General features: G+C 47.0%; 1 protein-coding gene across 1 annotated transcript; it reads right to left on the bottom strand.

Annotated features, from left to right (window-relative positions):
* Nucleotides 1-5542: 5542 nt before the first annotated feature.
* Nucleotides 5543-19812, bottom strand: LOC122376328 (ubiquitin carboxyl-terminal hydrolase 22-like). The gene is made up of 12 exons (XM_043356142.1): nucleotides 19384-19812; nucleotides 18697-18829; nucleotides 18225-18338; nucleotides 13385-13483; nucleotides 12299-12468; nucleotides 11711-11803; nucleotides 10791-10975; nucleotides 10213-10340; nucleotides 8767-8870; nucleotides 7860-7999; nucleotides 7368-7517; nucleotides 5543-6829 (listed from the first exon to the last, which is right to left on the bottom strand). The coding sequence occupies exons 1-12, from the start codon at nucleotides 19504-19506 to the stop codon at nucleotides 6781-6783; spliced, it is 1488 nt and encodes a 495-aa protein (XP_043212077.1). The 5' UTR covers nucleotides 19507-19812; the 3' UTR covers nucleotides 5543-6780.
* Nucleotides 19813-20983: the final 1171 nt, after the last annotated feature.

The following is a 20983-nucleotide window of genomic DNA, read 5'->3' as shown; positions in this document are numbered from 1 at the left end:
AGAGAGAGAGAGAGAGAGAGGAGGGAGAATATTAGTTTTGCAAGCCTAAGAAAGACTCGAAATAACCTCCTGTCAGGCAGTATTGTTATGGAAAATATCCTATTATAATCCCAGTCAGGTCGGGTTAACTGTCCTGGACAAAAAATCGCAATGGGGCATCGATTGTGCTTTGTTTCTATCGGTTTTCTGTTTGCCAGGTAAATGCGGTTAAAGCTCATATACGCGGGCGAAGTATGCCACTGTTACTATAATTAGCGAGAGGGACGCAACTGTAGCCCGCTCGCTCCAGACAGCGGGCGAGCCAGCATATGTAAACCGCCCCAGACTCAGAGCAGGTCCGGCAGGGGCGGCGTCAGGCGGGGTAACGGCAGAGGCGGTTCAAGAGGAGGAAGGGGAAGGCCGGCACGAACATACAAACACAATAGATACAATGCCCTTCGGTGCACCGACCCACTTGGTATATAAGCCGACTCCTGTGGCGGGTCCCGGTGGTGTGTTGGAGCAGGGCCGCCATCTCTCTCTGGTGGGCTGGACCTGGAAAACCAGCACAAAGGAATTACTCAGCGATTTGGCACACAGTTTGCATGACACTCTCACATTTCATTCATTTCAAATAAAAGTAGTAAGGATCAATCCACTTATCTTTTTAGTGTAGTTTGAGGCGGTGGTTGGTGTCTTGGAGCAGCGCCAACATCTCTCGTTCGATGTAAGCCTGAAATGTCAGTACATACAAAGGAATTAATGAATGAAGAAAAACGGAATAAGAACAGCAATATAGAATTAAATAAGAACGAAAAGTAAAAATGGGCTGAAAGGCGAAAGCCAAATTAAAACTACCGAAAGCTCACGTTGCATTTCAATTGATTTCACATCATAGAACTATTTGAGCTACGATAAAAGAAACACTTATCTTGCTGGTAGATCAGTGGTGACTGGCCGGTGGATGGATGTCTGGTGGTAGCTGTATACCGGCGCTACACTCCCTCCTGCACTGCCGCACCTGTCGGGGAGATGGCACGGCATCAACACACGCTGAAAGGGTGACTGCTGATGTGTGATTACTTACGAATATGCTTACTTCCGTGACATAGACAGCGGAACGGCGAGGAAATAAAACATGACCCGTGTTTTATATTTTTCCATTTGAAATGGAAAATCACGAGTGTCGGAGCAGGGAGTAACTGTAGCATCTATATAAAAAGACGGCCGCGATAAAAATTTCTATGTTGCTTTCATCACACAATTGGAAGTTCAAAAGTCGAATAAGCCGCAAAAATTATTTAACATATCTCCTACTAAAGCAATTTATTTACTTTTAGTCTTTGGTTGACCGAAAATCAAACAGACAACGATAACAAACCGTTCACCACCAGTCCAAATCCAGTGCTCAGCACGCACTTACCGTTCAGAGTCTGCTGACTGGCGGAACAGTCCAGAAACCATTGGTCTCGAGCGTCGCCATACACTGAAACGACAGAAGGAAACCTTGTCACCCGCTGGGAGCGGTGGCAACGATTTATTGGGTATGCTTAGCGAGCATATGCTCTCGGTGTTTTTACTTTCTTGGCGTGTGAACATAGCAAGCGAACGAAAGTGCTCTTTTGTGCTACTCTGCCCTATATGCACAACAAAAAGCTACTCAAAGTTACAAAGTAAGTTACAACGATAAAGATATGGGCCGAATCTGTGAATCCGTTCTGTTTTAGTGTCACAGTAGACCGTGCTCTCTCGGTGCACCAACTCACCCGATAAACCGCCGTCTTAGAGCCGGCTTGTGGTTGATGCCGGTGTTGTGTTGAAGCAGCGTCACTATCTCTCTCGTGATGGATCTGAAATAAAGAATTATCGAATTATCAATAAATGAAGAAATATTAAACATATTGGTGCACCCATGGTGTCATACGCACCTCTATCACGAACGGCAGGATCAAAATGATGCCGAAAGACGAACCCATCGAAAGCTTGCATCTAATTTTCTATGATTTATGTTATAAATACAGGGTGACACAAAAAAACGGTCATCACCAAATTTCGAATAACTTCGGAAGTTTTATTCAGATCATCACCAAACTTCGGCCACTTAAGGTCACACCTATGTAGCATACATCCACCAAGTTTCAAGTCTTCACTACGAATACTTTTAGTACAGTGTGTGTTTCACTGACGCTCCACAATGTGCTCCAGGTGAGCGCCACGGCGCTGCAGGGCGTAGGCACACTTGCATCCGGCGGGCAAAGTTGTCGATAACCCGATGGCTGTGCACTTTACAGAGTGCAATGGCCTCTGGAGACAGTGCTCAGGGGGTGTGCTACCCCTGAAACGTTATTCTTATCGGGTTATCGACAACTTTGCCCGCCGGATGCAGGTGTGCCTACGCCCTGCAGCGCCGGGGCGCTCACCTGGAGCACATTGTGGAGCGTCCGTAAAAAGTTATTCGAATTTTGGTGATGACCGTTTTTTTTGTGTCACCCTGTAATTTTATCATTTTTTACTTATTTTATTACCAACGAAACTAAGAAACATTTTGGGTCAGCCATGTGGTTGTTAACTAAAGCACATTTTCATTTTTACGTTATAATCACGCACTTCACCGTATAGAGCCTGTCCGGCGATAGGTCAGAGGAAGTCACAAATCATTCATTTCTTTATATATATCGACAAGATACCTCATCAGTCAGTTGACAGTTACAACAAATAGTGGGACAAAACAAAAGTAGTCAGCAATTCTATGATAAATCCAACGTCGCCTCGGTTTACGTACCGATTCGCCCAAGTCGCCGGGTCAAGTAGGTCACGTGATCACTCGAAATGACGTCCATTGGTCGCTGTGCTAGAGCAGTGTCCCCAACCCGCGAACTCCTGCCGGCGCACATGAAATAAAAATACCAGGGAGTCAATATCGGAAATTCTGCAAAGCCTCTTATTAAAACACAGAATTAAACTTTAACCCAGCAGGCGGTGGGCCTACCAGCCACCTTCCGCGCGGTGGGGGGGGGGGGGCACTTTTTTGCCCCCCCCCCCGTATCTCCGAAACTACTGGACGGATCCGGAAAATTCAAACGGCGTTCGATAGCCCTGTCAAATTTGTCGAAGGAAACCAAATTTCATTGACCTCGGGGTCACCGATGACGTCACAGGTCAGGTCAAAGATAAAATGTTTCACCGTTCACGGGGCTTCTAGGGAAAGCGCTATAACACCGAGTAAAACGCATTTTGTCGAAAATCAGCGATAAGGCGTCAGTTGTCTAGTATATATGTTGCTATTAGAGGTCACTGGTCATACAAGGTCAGGTCACAGGTCAGGTCACCAAAGGTCACCAAGGGTCACCACATGAGCCCAACTTTGCTAAGGTTATGCGATGCATGTTTTATGGCCAGTTTTTCATTTCCAACTCAATGGTGTTGGTTATAAGACCATCAGGTACGGTTTAGGTCACTTTCTGGTGGAGGTCAGGTCAAGGTCAGGTCAAAAAAGGTCAAATTTCAAAGTTGATATTTTTGCATAAAATGGGTATCGATTCGATGCAGCTCGTCACGGGGAGTCTAATGGTGGTCTTTGTTTTGCGCTACGAGGTCTAGAATTGCTAAAAATTGAGTTTGAAAATTTGACGTCATCAATTTTGAACAGTTTTTTCGCTATAACTTGGCCAAAAAAAGAGGTATCGATCTCAAATTTGGTATGTAGGTAGAAGGTGGTAGGGGCTATCACATATATCCCGGTTTTTTCGAAATTCAAAAAACTTTTTGGATTTTTTGGCTATTATATTCAAAAAATATATTTTTTGATTTTTGGGGGTCAAAATCCAAAAAACTCGAAAAACCGAAATAGCAGTTTTGTAGCCCTTTTGATTCTACACCTTTTACGTCTGAAACATTTTTCTATATCTCTAAAGCTGTAGGCCTGACAGCTCTTCCCGCAAAACCTTTTTTTGGGTCGAAAATGGCAAAAATGACGTCACTCTGACGTCATTAGCGGCCAACCTATCATAGCCTTTGGAAAAATTTTTGGTCACCATGTGCGCTAGCTGCTCTCGGGAGGGTACCGAAAGTTTGGTGACGATCGGCGCAGCGGTTCTCGAGATATATCGAAAAAACTAAAGGGGGGCAAAAAAATGCCCCCCTCCCACCGCCTGGAAGGTTAATGTACCTAAGGCGTGTTCAGTTAGTAAACTGGGGCTTTAGGGCCCTTCAACCGAAATGGTCATACGGCGCCCATATGACATGAAGTGTTCACGTCAATACATTTAACCACATAATTGTAGACGTATGTCATACCTCTGCGAGAGCTTGAGTTTCCATAGCCGCAGTTCAGTTTTGACCGGCAGATTCTAATCTCGGTACGACGGTGGCGCACGTACTGCCGCAGTTGACCTCAGAGCTGTGGTCTGGAGAAATGACACGTTATGAATTCACTCCAATACCCAACATAAGAGTAGCCGCTCTACCGTAAGACACCGGAGTTGAAAAAATGCTCGAATGATGGAGCCAGCAATTGATTGACTAATAAACTGATTGCAATATGATCCAGAAAAAACTATCCGGTATTATTACAGAAAGAGTACTATCAGGGGTACTTATTTATCATAGATTAATTAGGTTGCAGTTAAAGCATCGTAACGGTTCGAGCAATGCCTATATCAATATAATCATTCGTTTATGTAATGGTGCGTAGTTATTGCAGTTTGTAGAGCTCACGAAACGCTATTAAACTCCAAACACATCTCACACGGTACACAATTCTGTCGATTAATCGATAAAAATGTCGGCTCGCTCACCTTTAAAAATATTCGCACAATTTCAACTCAAATTCGTCACCACTCTCAAAGTAGCCGCACACACCGAGCGCTGATGGCAAAGTCTCGCGGGCGCGGCGGCCAGCCTCGCTCCGGCCGACCGGCCACCGCCCGGGGGCAGGTCGGGGCGGCAGGGGCGGCGCCAGGCACGGCGACTGGGGCGGGCGGCAGTGGCTGACAGAGGCGGCGCTAGGCACGGAATTCGGAGGAGTAAACTGTAAAGGAATGAAATCGGGGGGGGGGGGGGCGAAGACAGCACAGGACACATGTGCTCCATCTTTACATTAGTGCAGAGTGGTAATAAAAATCAGGACTCGGAAATTAAAAATCAAGCTCACATTTGGCCTTCGGCAATGCTCTATTTCAGATGATTGTCCATCTTGTTAACAATTTCTGACAAATGAGACCGCATTTCGTAAGCCAATTGTGCTAGAATTTAAAAAAGCGCAGAAAACGCAATCGAATACTTTTTTGTCTGGTCCCTTCTAAATTCTTACCCCATTGCCCGAATCCGGGAGCCATGAATGAATTGCGTCGCCGCTGGCCAGACCTTTCGCAGCGCGATAATTGTAGGCTTTTATCTCTGCTCTCAGTGCAGACGTTAGGTGTGAGCTTCCCGTTACTCTCTGACAAATTCCGAAGACACGTTAGTCCTATCGAACTTCGCTGGGCTGAAGACTGCGTCACCCATCAACAGCCTACTGTCGTTATCGACACCAAACTCATTAAAAACTCAAACCAAGTCGTTCGCATCCCTCCGTGTATGTATTTCGCGCTGCAATGTACCAAAGGTTCTCACGGGCGGGGCGTCGACTGGTCTGGAGATAATCCCCGAGGGCCGGAGCGACCCCTGACGCAACAAAAACGCATGCACAACCAAGTAGGAACTGTTCCTGCCGGACTCTGGACCCTTTCGAGGGGTCAGGGGGCCGGCCGGCGACCCAGGAGGTGGGCAAGTATGTACCGATCAAATTACCGAGTGACCCGACACGACTGACACGGCGGAGTCACGTGACATGGAGTGACGTCAGCGCGATATGAGGTCAGAGTTGCTCTAGCATGGTCCAGACTGGCGAACTGTGGACGGGCGAGATACGTGTGTGATGTCACATGACGTCACTGAGACAAGTCGCCACCACTCGCACACATACACGCGCGCGCGCATACACCTACGTTCATGAGTAACACTGAAAGACCGTGTCAACGGCCGAGTGAGCGAGCGGCGCTGCCACCTACCGGCGACGCTGCACATCACAGCTTGCGGTTCCGGCCGCGGAGCGGCGCCACTGCAGCCGCCAGGGCCGAGGTGCCGAAACTACGCGGCGAAAAGACTACAGCCACCGAAGATCCCTTCCGACACGTACCCCAGAGACATCTATCAGCCGCTGAGGGAATCACAGTTTCCCAGTCACGCCACCAGCTCACGATCGTCTTCGTCCGTTCCCGCGCACAGGCTACATCGACGGCGGAAGAAATGTGGTCTTGAGTGGCTATTGTCCGCAGAAACACTCAAACAGCCCACCGAAGAAGACCGAAAACCCGGCGCGGACCGAGAACAACTAAATCCCCATCACTCCGCGGCGGGAGGCAGCCGGATCCAGCGCCACCGCGGACGACCTGAGACATGTGGTAAACTCACACCGAGCCGTAAGCCGTACACCAAACCCTATATTTTCCGAGCCGCTCTAGCACAGCGCGGTCACAGCTGTTAACCCAGATTGTCCACATCCTACACACACATGAAACGGCGAATTTTACATAACCTACCTCGTCACATACTTCTCCAAAGCTCAGCTCGCCAGCGAGCGTATCACATAAAGTAGAAATCACAACATGCGCAGAGTACAATTAGATAGACACGATTTTTGATTGGCCTCCACAGTGAACAGTTGATATACAAAGTTCGAGTCGCTACGCCGTCCATTCGCGAAAGACGGCCGGGATGGGGGTAAGGGGTCTGTAGGGGAGGGGGAGGGGGTGCGTCTGCTCATTCGTAGCTATACTCCAGGCGGTGCTTGTGATAGAACAGCAGGTACCTGAAAACAGACACGATAGTAGAGTTAAACACAGGTACAACGTGCAGTATGTACACAGTATGTATGTACACAACAACTGCGGGGATAAAAATAGCCCGCAGGTTGGATGCAAACAAAATTATCAATAGAGAAACAATGATGAAAAAGACCAGCATAATTGTTTGGGAAAGTTGGCAAACTCGAAATCCGAAAGGTAAGGGATGATGGACGCTAAAATAGATCACATATTTTCACCAAGCCACCATGGAGGCATCGATAATTCCTTCCACCCTTTTATCAAACCTAATCCTGCCATTGAATATCGTGAAGGTAACACTGAAAGTCAAGTCATATAAAAAATCAGCTCAGAGGTCAGAAACCAGCTCAGAGATGAAAGATCATTTCAGAGGTCAACTCGTGACTCAGAAGTCAGAGTTAATAGATCAGAGGTTGAGTAGGCCAGCTTTAGAGACTCAGTCAAATAGGTCAGCTCAGCAACTCTCAGCAATAGGTCAGCTCTCTCAGGCTCAGAGGTCAAATCTCCCCGCTCGCGTCTCACCCCTCGCTGTTGAGCACGTCCCGCAGCGTGGCCCGTGTGATGATGTGGTCGTCACACTTGAACCAGTTGTCACGGTGCTGCCGGATGTAGACGATGTAGTGGCCCGCCTCCAGCGTGCCGATGTGGTTCACCACCGCGTACAGAGAGTACCTGAAGAGAAGGGGTACGGGTGTCGTCACGAATCATGTACAAGGGATCATCTATGGAGTCAATGTGGTGAACTAGTCCTAATCACACCGATTGATGTTGTTCTCAGCGCACGCATGATTGTCAATCGTCATCACCCCATAGCATAGCTGAGAACTTTGTAACTGAGCATGATCGGTAACGTATCAACAGCGACCACATGGTTTTCTCAAAGTCGAAGCCTTTCCACAAAGTCCCCCCTACCTACAACAAACCGTTGCCAAACCCTAGCGAGAGGCTCATCCTTACCTCCCGCTCTCGGCCAGCCCTCTCCCCTTCCCGTCCCCTACCCACGCATTCACTCACAGGTTGTTGTTGAAGACGCGCTCCTGGCGGAAGTTGTTGTTGTTCCGACAGCGGGAGAGGTAGGGCGTCATGTCCAGCTCCTCCGGAAACCGCACCACTGTCGAAATCTTCTTCCGCAGCCGACTCGTGTGCTCGAACCGCTGTGAGAGGGGTAAGGGTTCCGGTTAGGTCACTTAGAAGATGTATGAGAGACACCCGGGTTGGAACTGTTAGAGAGGTTAGAAGGGTATCGTCAGAGAAAATCATATGGGTCAAGTGTCAGAGGTGATGGGTATGGAGGGTCGTAGGGGGTCAGATGACAGTAAGAGGTAAGATGATGGCAGAAATCGGTCAGAGGGTAGAGGTGAAGCCAGAGTGGAGGAGCAGCTGAGGTCAGAGAAGTACGGGCTGAAGGAGAAAGGAGACAAAATAGAGAAACCTATTCAGAAAAAGCTTCATGTCCGAACGGAAAGGAGATGAAAATCAAAGCGGGAGCAGGGGTACCCAGCCACATGGTCGCGAAATGTGGAGTAGCCGATAGCGTATCAACGACTGTTTGCATCCCGTAATCGACATTCCATCGTGGGCCGATCGAGCAAACATTGCTCTACGAGTAAGCCACTAACGGTACTGCGCCCGGAAAGAGATCAGCTATCCAGCAGCCAGCTGCTGATATAAGAACTAGAAATGCGAATTACAAACGAATTTTGTGTTTAGCATCGTTCACAGATCTTGTAATATGCATTACTTTGTAAATGCATCTGGGGTAAATTATTGCTTGTGGTCGCTTTGCATTGATTGTCCGATGTTCAAACCTAAGTCGTAAGTTTTGAAGAAAGTGGTCTCATGGTTTCCTAATGTCATTGGGACCCACGCGCAAGCAAACAAGGAAATGAAAAGCGTATGAAATAATATCGCTTCAACTCACCTTCAGATGGAAGCTGGCGACGATGGGCAGTTCCTTCATGGTCAGCTGTTTGGTCGATTCTTGGTACGAGTCACAGCTGACGCACTTGATCTTTGCGCTGCTCCCTGAAACAGACGGAAAAAACACACCGTGACGTCAGGTGATATACGGGATCGGCGACAAGAGTACCTTTATTGATAACGAGTAAAGGTCAATGCCACTTTTTACTTAACTGTTCATCAGTATAAAACAGCCCATAAACAGTTTATCAAAAAGCAGCATCATTGGCTGTTTTATGCTGATAATGCCAATGGCATTGCATGGTTATTATCAACTGCAAGTGCTAAGGCAATAATGTTTCAATTAATAAGCTCCATTGGAAATCTGCAATCATTGCTGGATGAGGATGAGAGTCTTGCCTAATCGAATCGTGAAACATGGCGGCGTGCAAAATATACCTGACGTGTGTCGCAAACACCACTCAAGCACAACTCCAATAGCCAGTTATTGACATGTAACGTTCAGATCTTTCGGTAAAGTACCGTGAAGATAAGAGCCATCCCAAACTGTAATCTACTTATCTGGTTAGCAGTGACAGCAATGTCAAACAGCTAGACAGCGGATCACAAAACACGGAGTGATTTTCATCTGTCTAGAAGCACCCTTGCATGTCCTTTTGATTCAGTTTGAGCAGAAAGGCAAAGCTGCTATTGAATAATATGGGATGTTCCGAATAGCGAGAAGCCAGCACCAATATCGAAAAACAAAACCCTTTTAAGTTCTCTTTTTGCCAGGTGAAAAAGTGAAAAAAAAAACGGGTCCAATAAGAGAAGCTAGGGAGGGGCTACTCTTTTTTATTTTTGAAGAAGCTTTCTTACGTACCAGTAAAATAATCACGGTATAATCTATCTAACCATGAACAAGGCGGCACGACAGCGTATGCGGCACCCCTTCCCCTCCCACTGCATCCCGAATCTACTTCAGGCGACGTCCTCGCGCGCCACCCGCCCTCTTGGCATCGTATTTTCCTCTCCGGTCGAGCTTCCCCGAGCCCTGGCGGCGCCTTTTTCCAGAGCCGCTCTCCTTCCACTGCAGCTGGTGACGGTTGGTTTTGCCGGCCGTCTCCGCCGCCTCGCTGGCCTCCGCTCCCTCCTCCAGTAGCTCGGAGAATTCATCAGCAGAGGCGAACAGATCGGAGACTTCTCCAGGTCGCATGACTGTTTCACTCCTCTTGCCAGGCGGCGCCCCTGGGGGTTCCTTCACCGGCTCGGGTGTTGCCGGTGCCGGCTACTCTTGGGGCGCCATGAAATAACTCTGACGTGTAGAGCCAAACACAATATGTTCGGGTGACCCCTGCCCTGACGTAATGACCTCAGACCCGACGTAATCGTTTTTGCCTTTGCACGGCAGAACTGGCACGACCATACTCCCACGGGAAAGGCGCAGCAGCGTCAGCGTCTCTCTTACCGAGGTGCTCCTGTCGTGTGAACTGCTCCAGACAGTCCTCCAGCGTGGTCGGTGTCGACTGGTTCAGCTCCAGCGGCGCCAGGTCCAGCGATATGTCCCAGAACGGGTCGATCGTCGTCGACACGTTACTGGGGAGAGAGAAAAGATACCTCATTGGTGGAGAGGGGGAAACGACGATTTTTAGAGGTGGGACATGACACGTTAGAAGAAGGGAAAAGAGAAAACACATCACAAAGTCCTGTTGAGATGACACCTGACATGCTGTTACGACACTGAAATGAGGAAGTGGCAGGAAAAAAATGATAGCTCATGGACGAAAAAATCTTATAGAAGAATAATGGCATGACTTCGGGAGAGCATACCAATTACCGAACACAAGGAAAGAACGTTGAACGTTGAGCGATTTTCTACTCGAGTATGTAGAATATCGCTCAACACCTCTTACCACAAGTACGAAATAATCAAATCACTTCATGACAAGGCAGGGCCGTAACATTACGTTATAACATTACGGTATAACATGAAAACACGTTACGTCATCAACGGCTTTCACCACGCAACAGTCAATTAGCACCCACTTGCAGCTCAGACAGACGACGTCACTCTGCAGTCCACCCGTGAAGATGGTGTCGATGATACAGCGGCAGCCGGCCGAGCCGCCGCCGCCCCCTCCCCCACCCTCCTGAGGCGTGCGGTCCCGCTGGAAGGGCTTCATCTGCTGGTGCAGCAGGTCCAGGATCGCCATGAAGAACTCGTGGGCGTCCTGGCGGCGATGGGGCAGCAAAATATTAGCATACCATCACGCAAGGCCGCGAGCACTGAGCACGTTAGTATAACAGTCTGCATATCTATATTATGATTTTCAGAGCATAATTTAGGCATGTCCAAAGTTAGCAATGCATGATGCAGACACAGAAGGGCGTCAACATATAAGAAAGTTGGTGTAAAATACGTCAGAAAGTCACCATGTCAACACATAAAATATCATGCATATCAGCCCAGCGTCAGAATGATGTCATACGTCAGTTACATCAGAACGTCACGAAAAGCGATCAAGACCGCGGGCTGAATGGCAGGGTTGAATGATGATAATGGTAGGCAAAATCAACTGTTCTGGATGTTGTGTGGGAGCCAGGTTGGTATGAATAGAAAACGTGCGTCACTAGCCGTTCGATCGGTGAGATAAGTCAATGAAGCACACAACACAAATGGTGGAGGAACACGAATGAATGAATGAATCGATGAATGGATCCATGAATGAATGGGTTAAACGAAAAATGAATGAATGAGTGGATGAATGAATTGGGAGCAAAATGAACGAATGAATGAAACAATCCAATAACGAAACTATCCAAAACAATCAATCAATGCATCCATCATTCGCCTGCTCACATTTGCTTATTTCTGGTATCAACATGACCCGTGCTCGATTCAATCTCAATATCTATGACATCACCACTCTCCCTATGACGTCACCGATGACATCACCACGGCTCACCTGTTGTTCGTATCCGGCCAGATGTTTGGCACTGGTCCAGATCATGTGTAGGAGCCGGGTGGGCGCCAGGGCTGTCCGCTGGCCTCCGTACAGCTGATAGACGGAGGGGCGGGGGGGGGGGGGGGTATGTGTCAGAGAGGCTGAGACAGACTGTCGGTGAGGTGTTTTACCGACTGTGATCTTGGGTCGTAGGTAATGATGTTTGGGTTTTCTGGGCGGACGAACTACGCAGCTGAGGTTATCAGCGCTTTTAAACTTCGCTGCCATGATGACCTACGATGCGGGGACAGTAATCAAAGAAGAGATAAAGGTTCGAACGAATGCTACGAGCGTGAACAAGGAAGACCTAAAGCAAGATTATAGTCGTGATACGTGCAAAACAGCGTTTAAAGACAGGATGTATAAAAAAAAATGGAGCAAGCACTGCGGTCAAATACGTCGAGTTTCGAAAACAAAATAGCAGTCAACGTCCAAAGGCGCTAGGTTTTCAGTATCAAGAAGCATATCCAGCCCTACTTGAGACACATTTCGTATACTTCACGTCCCGAAGCATCCAACTCCCCAAATGGACCACCACCCGCAACCTACCTGCTGGAACAGACTGTTGATCTGGCAGGCCAGGCAGCGGTCCGGATCGGGCGCCAGGCAGAGATGCTTGTCGCCCAGGAAATAGTCCCGCAGCATGGGCGTGTGTGTGAGGGCCTGAAGGATTGTCGACATGAAACAGGTGTTGCCCAGGTTGATCATCCCGCGCAGACCTGTCGAGAGAGGAGGGGTGGGAGACGTGTTAGAGAAAAGGCCATCGCTTTGTTGTAGGGTGCCGCACAGCATATTGGCACAAGGTTTAAATGAATAATAAATGTGATAAAACGGTAACATGTTGCAGAAAATGTAGCAAGTACCATAACACGAATGTGTAGCAAAATATGTAGAAAGTGCAATATTTGCCTGAATAAATCGCCGAAAAGTAGATATTTGTTATTGATGTTCACATTCTGAGCATCTGTAACGGGAGTTTGGCAAACACGGATCAGTGAATTCCGGTTCGCGGAGCACAAGGATTCGGTATCCGGATCACGGATTACGATTAGAAACACCGATCGGAAAAACAACCAAAAACCATCGACCTATAACCTTTATCATCAAATCGAGAGTCGCAAACGCTCCAATCTGACGGTTTAAGCATTCAGCGCTGTCTTGCTGTCAGATCGGGGACACTGAAGGTCAGCTCGACCATCCAGCCCGGGGATGGTACGGGATCAATGTCAGTAAACAGTACTGCTGTAGTTGGCGGAAACTCCAAACGGCAGAACTTTGCCGCTACGCCATTCAGATACGACCCACATTTCGTAAGTCAACAGTCACATACAAGGCGTAAGTCTCTCCAATACAAGACGCGTAAGAGATCCATACAACGGAGGGTAGCTCAGCGCTGCGTTCCCAATCCCCATTTCCTAAGCATCCAGCATGGTCATCCGATCGATTTCAGTCCGATTTCCCAGCATTATATTCCGATTATCTGTCCTCTTCTCCAGCTCCCAGTTTCCACCGTTTCAGCCTAATTCTCAGAGTCTCAGTTTCCCAAGTGTGGGTAGCCCCCCCCCCCTAAAGTCAGTCACAGAGCCCGGGCCCCGTTCGAGCCCACAACCAACAACCTCTGTCCGTCCCACTAACCAATTGTGGAGTTGGACGTGACCTTGCGCCGGTCGGTGTGGTACTTGAGCAGCTCGATCTCCTCAGGGCACGGCTCCCACGAGTTGTCGGCAGGAATGCCTGCGGCAAACGAACACAAAACTAAACGTCAGCATCAGACAGCTACCTGGACACTCAGAGGCATTGTTGGCAGGAATACCTGCAACAACGGACAGAAAACGTCAAAATAGAGCCGGAATTCCTGCGGTAAACGGACAATAAAACGTCAAATTAGGGAGCTAGGATTCATGTGGAAAGCAGACACAAAACATAAACGTCGGGATCAGACAGTAGTCATCAGGAATCTTTGTGGTAAACGGACATAAAACGTTAACACGCGCAGTGGAAGGGTTGCGAGTACTACGCCCAGTGGAAGGGGGGGGGGGGCGGATGTCGCCCCCCCCCCTAAGATCTCAGCTCCCACTGGAGCTAGAAAGACGAAATTTGGAGGGTAGGTGGGGGCCATGGGGAATTCTGTTGTGTGTGAATTTCATGACCCTAGGTCAATATCTTCAAGGTCAAATGAGGTCAAATGTGGTCAAATCTGCCATATTAGCGACTTTTTTGCGTTTACATGCCGATAACTCAAAAAGTTACCGGCCGATTTTCTTTAATCTTTCACTATACGAAAGAACAAACATTTGTGAGTATGTATGGTGAATTTCTAGATAATCCAACAATAAATATGGCAGTTAGAAGCCTGCTAAGGGTAAGATGTCGCCGGCTGAAGCGGGATCGGCCGACGCGGGAAACGCGGCAATCACAATTTTGTGTTTACACACTCATAACTCAAGTTGTTACTGGCCGATTTCCAAAATTCTTTGACCATATGATTGCCTGTACATTTCTCAGTCTTCTCACCGAATTTGACGCGAATCTAATGTAATCAGCGGTAAGGAGCGCGATGTAAAGACGGAACCGTCCCGCCCCGGCACAGTCTACAATTCAGGCGGCGCGTAACGGCTAGCGCCGGCCGCCGCGCCGCCGCGCTGCCGCGGCGGCAGGATGTTTGACTTTACACCGCTATTACTAGAAAAGTTGTGAACCGATTTTCTTACTTCTTGCATGAGAAGATCCGCAATTCAATTCTGGACAGATAGCCGAAATTTCACATTGATATTATGCTTGCGGCGCGAGTTATTGGCGAAAAACAGGGGGGGGGTGGGCGAAATCCGCCCCCCCCCCTTCCACTGCGCGTGTTAACCCGCGCCCGGCTGGGGGTCCTGGATTTCCACGCCCTGCTGGGGGGGGGGTGTCTGAACACCCCCCCCTTCTAACTCGGCTCCTGGGCCACGTAGCGATACGCGGAAGGCGGCGTTCGAAAGAGCGCCAAAAATAATGACGAAATCACTTCGGTGAATTTTTTGGTCAGGTCAAAGGTCAGGTCACCAGAGGTCATTGAAGGCAAAATTTCGCCGATTTCCAGGTCGAATGTTGACAATTTCCAAGAAGCCAACGCACAACTCGGGAACCAATAGAGCTACAGCGCCGCGGAAAAGCGCATTCGATAGCCCTATTAACGCCCTTTCTGAGTATTTCTCTCTGATTTGACCTAACGTCAACGGTTTTGCCTGCAGGGGGCAAAAACTGCAAAAATAGCCGATTTTTTCGAAAACAGTTTTTCTGCAATAACTTTTGACCTAAGCCTTGTACGAGCTTACTTTTACCGGCATCGTGCTCCTCTCGTCAAGACGCATCGAATGAACTATAACTTGACCTTGAAAGGTCAACTTGAAAATTTGACCTCAGGTCAAGGTCATGACCTGACCGGAAAGGGTCATGTTGCATATCAGTCGATCCGTATCGTCAAGCTGAACACATCTAAGGCGTTTTCATCGATCTAGCATGCCTCTATCAAAAGTTATTTGCGAAAAACTGTTAGATACCATTCGTGACCTAAGATGACCTCAGGGCATAGCCAGGGGTCACAGACACCATTTTCATGTTCAGTAAGTCTAAACCACTTGTAATTCAGTGTTTGGGAGTGTTTATAATGTCTTTTGTCCAAAAGAAGCGCATTTCAATTTTCTCCCGTTGACTTATAATGGGGAGGTCGCAAAATTGACCTGACCTTAGGTCATCGATATCAAAATTCTGAGATATACATTTTGTACATGCTATTGCTCTTAGCAATCGCTTAAAGTTTCAAAGCGATCAGTCACTCGGTGTAGCTATGGCAGACATTGAAACTTTTTATGAGGTGAGGTCACTTCAAGTGACCTGGTGACCTGGTGGCGCGGGTTAAATCAAAGCTTGTATCATGCAACAATCTGGCACAAAACAAAACTTCAGAATCAGACAGGCGTCGGATGGGATGTCTGCGGTAACGGACACACAACAAAACATGAATAATCAAAGACAGCTTCAGTCGGCCGGAATCTCTGCCACACGCGACAGCAAAACGTTACGTAAGAGATCTCGGATTCATACGACAAACGGGCGCAAAACAACACACCGGGGTCAGAGACCTTGACAGTATGCTGCTAAATTATGCAAAAACGACAAGAAAATACCTCAAGATTAGAGACAGCTGCACGAACACATCATTTAAATTTCACACAACATCGGGCGGTATATTTCGAGATTCATCATTACCTGCATTGCGTAACCGCAAATCACCCGCAGTCTGGATGAACATAACAACAAATGCGCAAGAGTTACGCCCGAAAATACCACCAACTCGCATGCGACTCACACAGTCCGCATGGGAACAAAGCAATGACCCGCATATACCCGCGTCACGTTGTTTCCACGTCAGATATTTTCAGAATTATCCAAACGCGCGCCCGCTTCTCACGGAACCCGCGCTCATTCTCAGAATTCGGCCTCATTGGTATTCCGCACATGGCGGAATTCCGCGCCATTCGCGCCAATATTTCCGTCTATTCTGGGAAACAGCGGGGAATTCCTGCGACATCGACCCACAGCTGAAGTTTGGGCTGATCGTCAGTCAGCAAATTGATGCGCAGAAACGAAGTTCAAAATAAACGCAGCAGCTCGCTTAGTTAGGAATCACTGGTACGATTATGCTGACAATTCACGAGAGGAGCGTTCACAAGAACACAGCGCACTTTGTTAAACAAGGACGCAGCCGCGACACCCATGAGCATCGCCAGACGACCATTATATATTTATGAAGCTAACATACAAACAAGCTTTTGTGTGTGTGTTAAGAATGACTCATATCACTACAAAAAAGTACAGGACACGGTTACCTATAACTAAATAATACGAACTAAAAGAATGCGGACAGTGCCTACTCCCTATACAATGAATAACAGGCATGAGTGAATGAATAAGCATACGAGTGAACACGAGTCACTAAATTGTATTTCCTGTCTACCATTCCTTGCCTCGTCTACAATTTCACCCGTGTATGCTTCGCTTCCCCCGCCCTTTTGCGCAACGGCGCTCTCTCAGCCATAACTATCTCTGGCCGTTCGGCCACGTGGCTCTCTGGTTCCAGGGCCTTGACCACCAGTCCCCTCCCCCTCTCCCCCTCCTCCCCTCCCCTCCCCCACGCGGCCGTAACTACCGGCAATCCAGCGAAAAACCGCCGCAGCCGCCGCCACGCGCCGCGCCGCGTCAGCTGACTGCCCGCCGCTGCATTCTGGGTAATCAGCTGATGGCGGCAGCCGCCCAGCTGATCGACCGATCCGCAGCGGCGGCGGCGGCGGCGCAGGGCGTCATCCGACGCGCCGCATTCGTCATCATCGATTGCCGGTGGCCGTCATCCCTCAACAGATGACGCTCTCGTCGGCGGGGCGGGGTCGATCCGGGGGGGGGGGGAGGGGAGGGGCGAAATGCGTACGACGCAGTCACCAAGGGGGATTCAAAATATCACGACAGTCACAGAGACATACCCTTTTGATATTTTTTAGCATTAGAATTAGTGCTCTTTCTGCCCTAGGACCTAGAGATGTCATCCGACTCACCCGGTTATTGAGAACATCACGAAAGTACCGAACATATTAGCAAGTAAACAGTGAGTCACCAAACACTTGATTTGATGCATCCCGACCCATCCAGCACATAGCATTGCATCAACCATAGCATTGCATGATTTCGTGTAAGGAATCGTGTAAGATGGACCTTTATCCCACAGACATAACACGCCCAGATATCCCGGGATATTCGATCAGTAGCAGACAGCGACGCAGTTCGTCAATATCGTGCGGAGGATGCTCAGAGCGTGACACTGAAGGTCAAACATGACACTGGTCCGACCCAGATATTTCCGCAAATAACCAGACATGGCGAACGATACTGCTGGCTGATTCCCTTCTCTAAACTTCACATTAAAATGTTTCAGCTAGGCCAGGGATGAAATCAAACACGAGTGTCAAGACAACGTCACGGTTGACGTGTTCAATATCGATAAAAGCTGTTTGTTTGGAGACTTAAAAATCGTCAAAGTAGGTAAGAGCTCAGCGACATATTAACAACAAACATACAAAGGTAATATATCGAAAGAATGAAATTGGGAGCATGCATCAAATCATAGTTTCATTTCAGATAAGATAACCACATCCGCGTAGTTTACCGTCCATCGCCAACAAGTTAGCTGCTTGCCGAGTCGTAAAACGAGAAATAAGCCGTTTACGACGACTACAAGAATTCAGGGATCTACCTTAGGATTCACATCAGTCAGGACAGCATCGATGAGTTCCAAACTCAATACCAATCCAAAAAGATAAGCTGCGCAGTGCGCAGCATCGATTGCCACCTCCCCCCCCCCAAAAAAAACTGCAAACTCGTCGTCAGTGAAATTGAAAATAAAAACGTGAATGTACCGATGAATTTCTGTGTTCCAACAACTTACCCAGTGACTTTGCCGCCAGCACCTTGTTCCTGCGGCAGATCTTCCTCAGTGTCCAGTTGTAGGTGTAGTCGCCGCACTCAAAGCAGTACACATAGCCGTGAGTCAAATCCAGGGCTGTTGGAAAAGGTGGGCAGTCAGTAGATGCTCACCCAATAGTTTATCAGTTTCTGCTGATCTACCCATAAATGAGAGCAGGAGGCATGCTCATGAGATGGATATTGTTGTATTCCCTCACATCATTAAAGCATTACAGAAAAGCATGGACAACACACATAACTCTAGCAGTGCAATGTTTGTCAACAGCAGCAAAAGGGAGATCATAACTAAAACTATAAGTACTTAAAAAAAGCTCTACCAACAGAAATGTCGATTCTAACAAGTTTTCATTTTACAGTTTCTGAGAAATATTGTCCAAAGAAGCTTAAAACAGATCAGTAGTCACTAGTCAGGAGAGCCCCCAGGGAGTGCTTACCCAGTGGGTGGTTTCTCTCGCTGGCATGTTTGTGGATGTGTTTGGGCTTCATACACCCAAAGTAGATGCAGCTCAGGCATGCATGTAGTCGAGGGCCATATGTGTGGCACACATGGCACACACATGTCAGGGCCTGGAAGAGATTGTCAAAGAGTCCATTATCAGTGCCACCACTCTTCATCAACATTACTAAGGAATGAAGCTGAAAGTTTAAATTCATATCAAATTCCTGATGTTGGAGACACAAAAAATGGTGGTCCATAATCTAGCTTGAAGATGAACAATTCTAGTTCAACCATATCATAAGGGTATTGGTATAGGGCCTGGCACCTTAAAATCTAAATCATGGGAATTGGGAACGCACATAATGACACTATATTGGGGCTTGATGAGAGCACACTGACAGCATGTGAGCATATCTATTGAACCACAGACAAATTAAGGTAGGTGATTGCTTGCATGGCTGATTCATTGCCTTATTTTCCAGGTAATTACTAGATGCTATTACAGGAATGAAATTGAAATGTGCAGGTTATGGCTTATGCCATGGGCTTTTGCACTGAAAATCTATAGAATCTCATGGTCAGGTTCAATTTTTTTTTAGGTTTAATTACATTCGCGTTTTCCTCTAGTAAATTGTAAGGGTGAAAGACCACCAAAAGAGCAATACCATCAGCAAATACCTACCTTTTTCAGTCGAGCCTCCGCGCTGACACAGTTGACAAACCATGAATTTATCAACTGGTAGTCCCGAAGGACATCACCTTTGGCCATCGCCTCTTGTAGGTGTGAGCATCCCTTATAAAACATCTCACCAACTTAATGCGACAAATACACACGTAAACTGCGTGTGCCTATATAACACAGAATTGAATGAGAAATCCAGAAATTCCGTGCCGTGGAGCCGGGGCGCGCGGGGAGTCAGCTGTGATCAAGGGATTTCTGTTGCTGACACCGACGTTTATTTGTTCCTATGACGTCACATATTTACACCAATAAGAATGCTGAAAAACCGTTCACTGTTATTGCGCATTCAACAAGTCATAAATGACTTTTTTTGCAAAATGGTGGCGCTAAAAAAGTAAAAATGCTCAGTCAAAAAATATCTGCACTCGCCTTTTTTTGTCCGAACATTTCAATAACAAAAACAATTGCAGTTCTAAAACAAATAACAGCTTTATATTTAGCATGTGAATTGGATATTTTTTCGAAAGAAGGATATTTTATCCGGAGAATGTATAGAGGACTGAAATAGATGAATTACTCTTTTTTTCGCCAGAAATTGCCGAAAGGAATTCAAAGCTTTATGGATGTTTTTTTATGATGGGTAAGGAAATTTGTGACGTCAAATGTTATCAATCCAAATAAAATTTGATGTGAAAGAAATTGAAATCAAGGTTTGCTGAAATAAATTCTGAGAATTATACTGAAAATTCCAATAACCTTGAGAAATATAGAACCAAAGCGCGTAGAAATGAATAAATATCTTTGCTATTATCTATATATCTTGTCTATTATCTATGTACGCATTTATCTTTGATAATAAAATCAAAGACCAGCACTTTCATGAGACGTTTTTCAAAAAGGCTAAGGATTTGTTTGGCGGCGATTTTTTTCAACAATGCGATATTTTTTAAAAGTCTCTTTAGACACCGACTTTTTCCTGTTCACCAACCATCCGTAAATTCTACGCCTACTAAACAAATCTAAAAGTTATTGTTTGGTAACTCGTGTCGTAGAATGAATAGGTAGGTTGTTTTTTTTTCTTTGCATGCATATATTGTTGCACGCTGTTTGTTTGTGTGTGATGATATTAGTTCCAGGACCAGCAATCATTTATCTTCGTCATATTTTGCTATGTTCCGTTCTCTGATTTCCAGTAAGATCATTTTTTAATCTTCCAACTCTATGTTTCCAACAATCATGATTGTTTTTGACCACTTTCTTGCCATTTCTTAGATGGCACACTCACACTGAGGCATGTGCAAGGCATAATAATGATGAAGATGTGTTTTATGCTCACACGCTACATGGCAGAGAGATATGCCATGAAGTCTGCTCAATCTTTGATGAGTTGAAGTTATTGTTAGGGGAAAAACTGTGGCACCTCTTAATTAGCATGCAATGCATGCAGTTTGGTCACCTATTTGGCTTAAAATAGGTTCAATAAGTAATATATGGGAGACAAGGTGATGATGAAACAGGTGATTCCGTACCAACGGACCATTAGTTCATAAGCCAGAGGCCCAGACAGTTCAGCAATCAGTTGAATGTTGAGCTGTGAAAA

This window comes from Amphibalanus amphitrite, unplaced genomic scaffold (assembly GCF_019059575.1).
Source record: "Amphibalanus amphitrite isolate SeventyFive unplaced genomic scaffold, NRLGWU_Aamphi_draft 002102F_arrow, whole genome shotgun sequence".
Lineage (NCBI taxonomy): Eukaryota > Metazoa > Arthropoda > Thecostraca > Balanomorpha > Balanidae > Amphibalanus > Amphibalanus amphitrite.
This window is presented reverse-complemented; position numbering and strand designations above follow the sequence as displayed.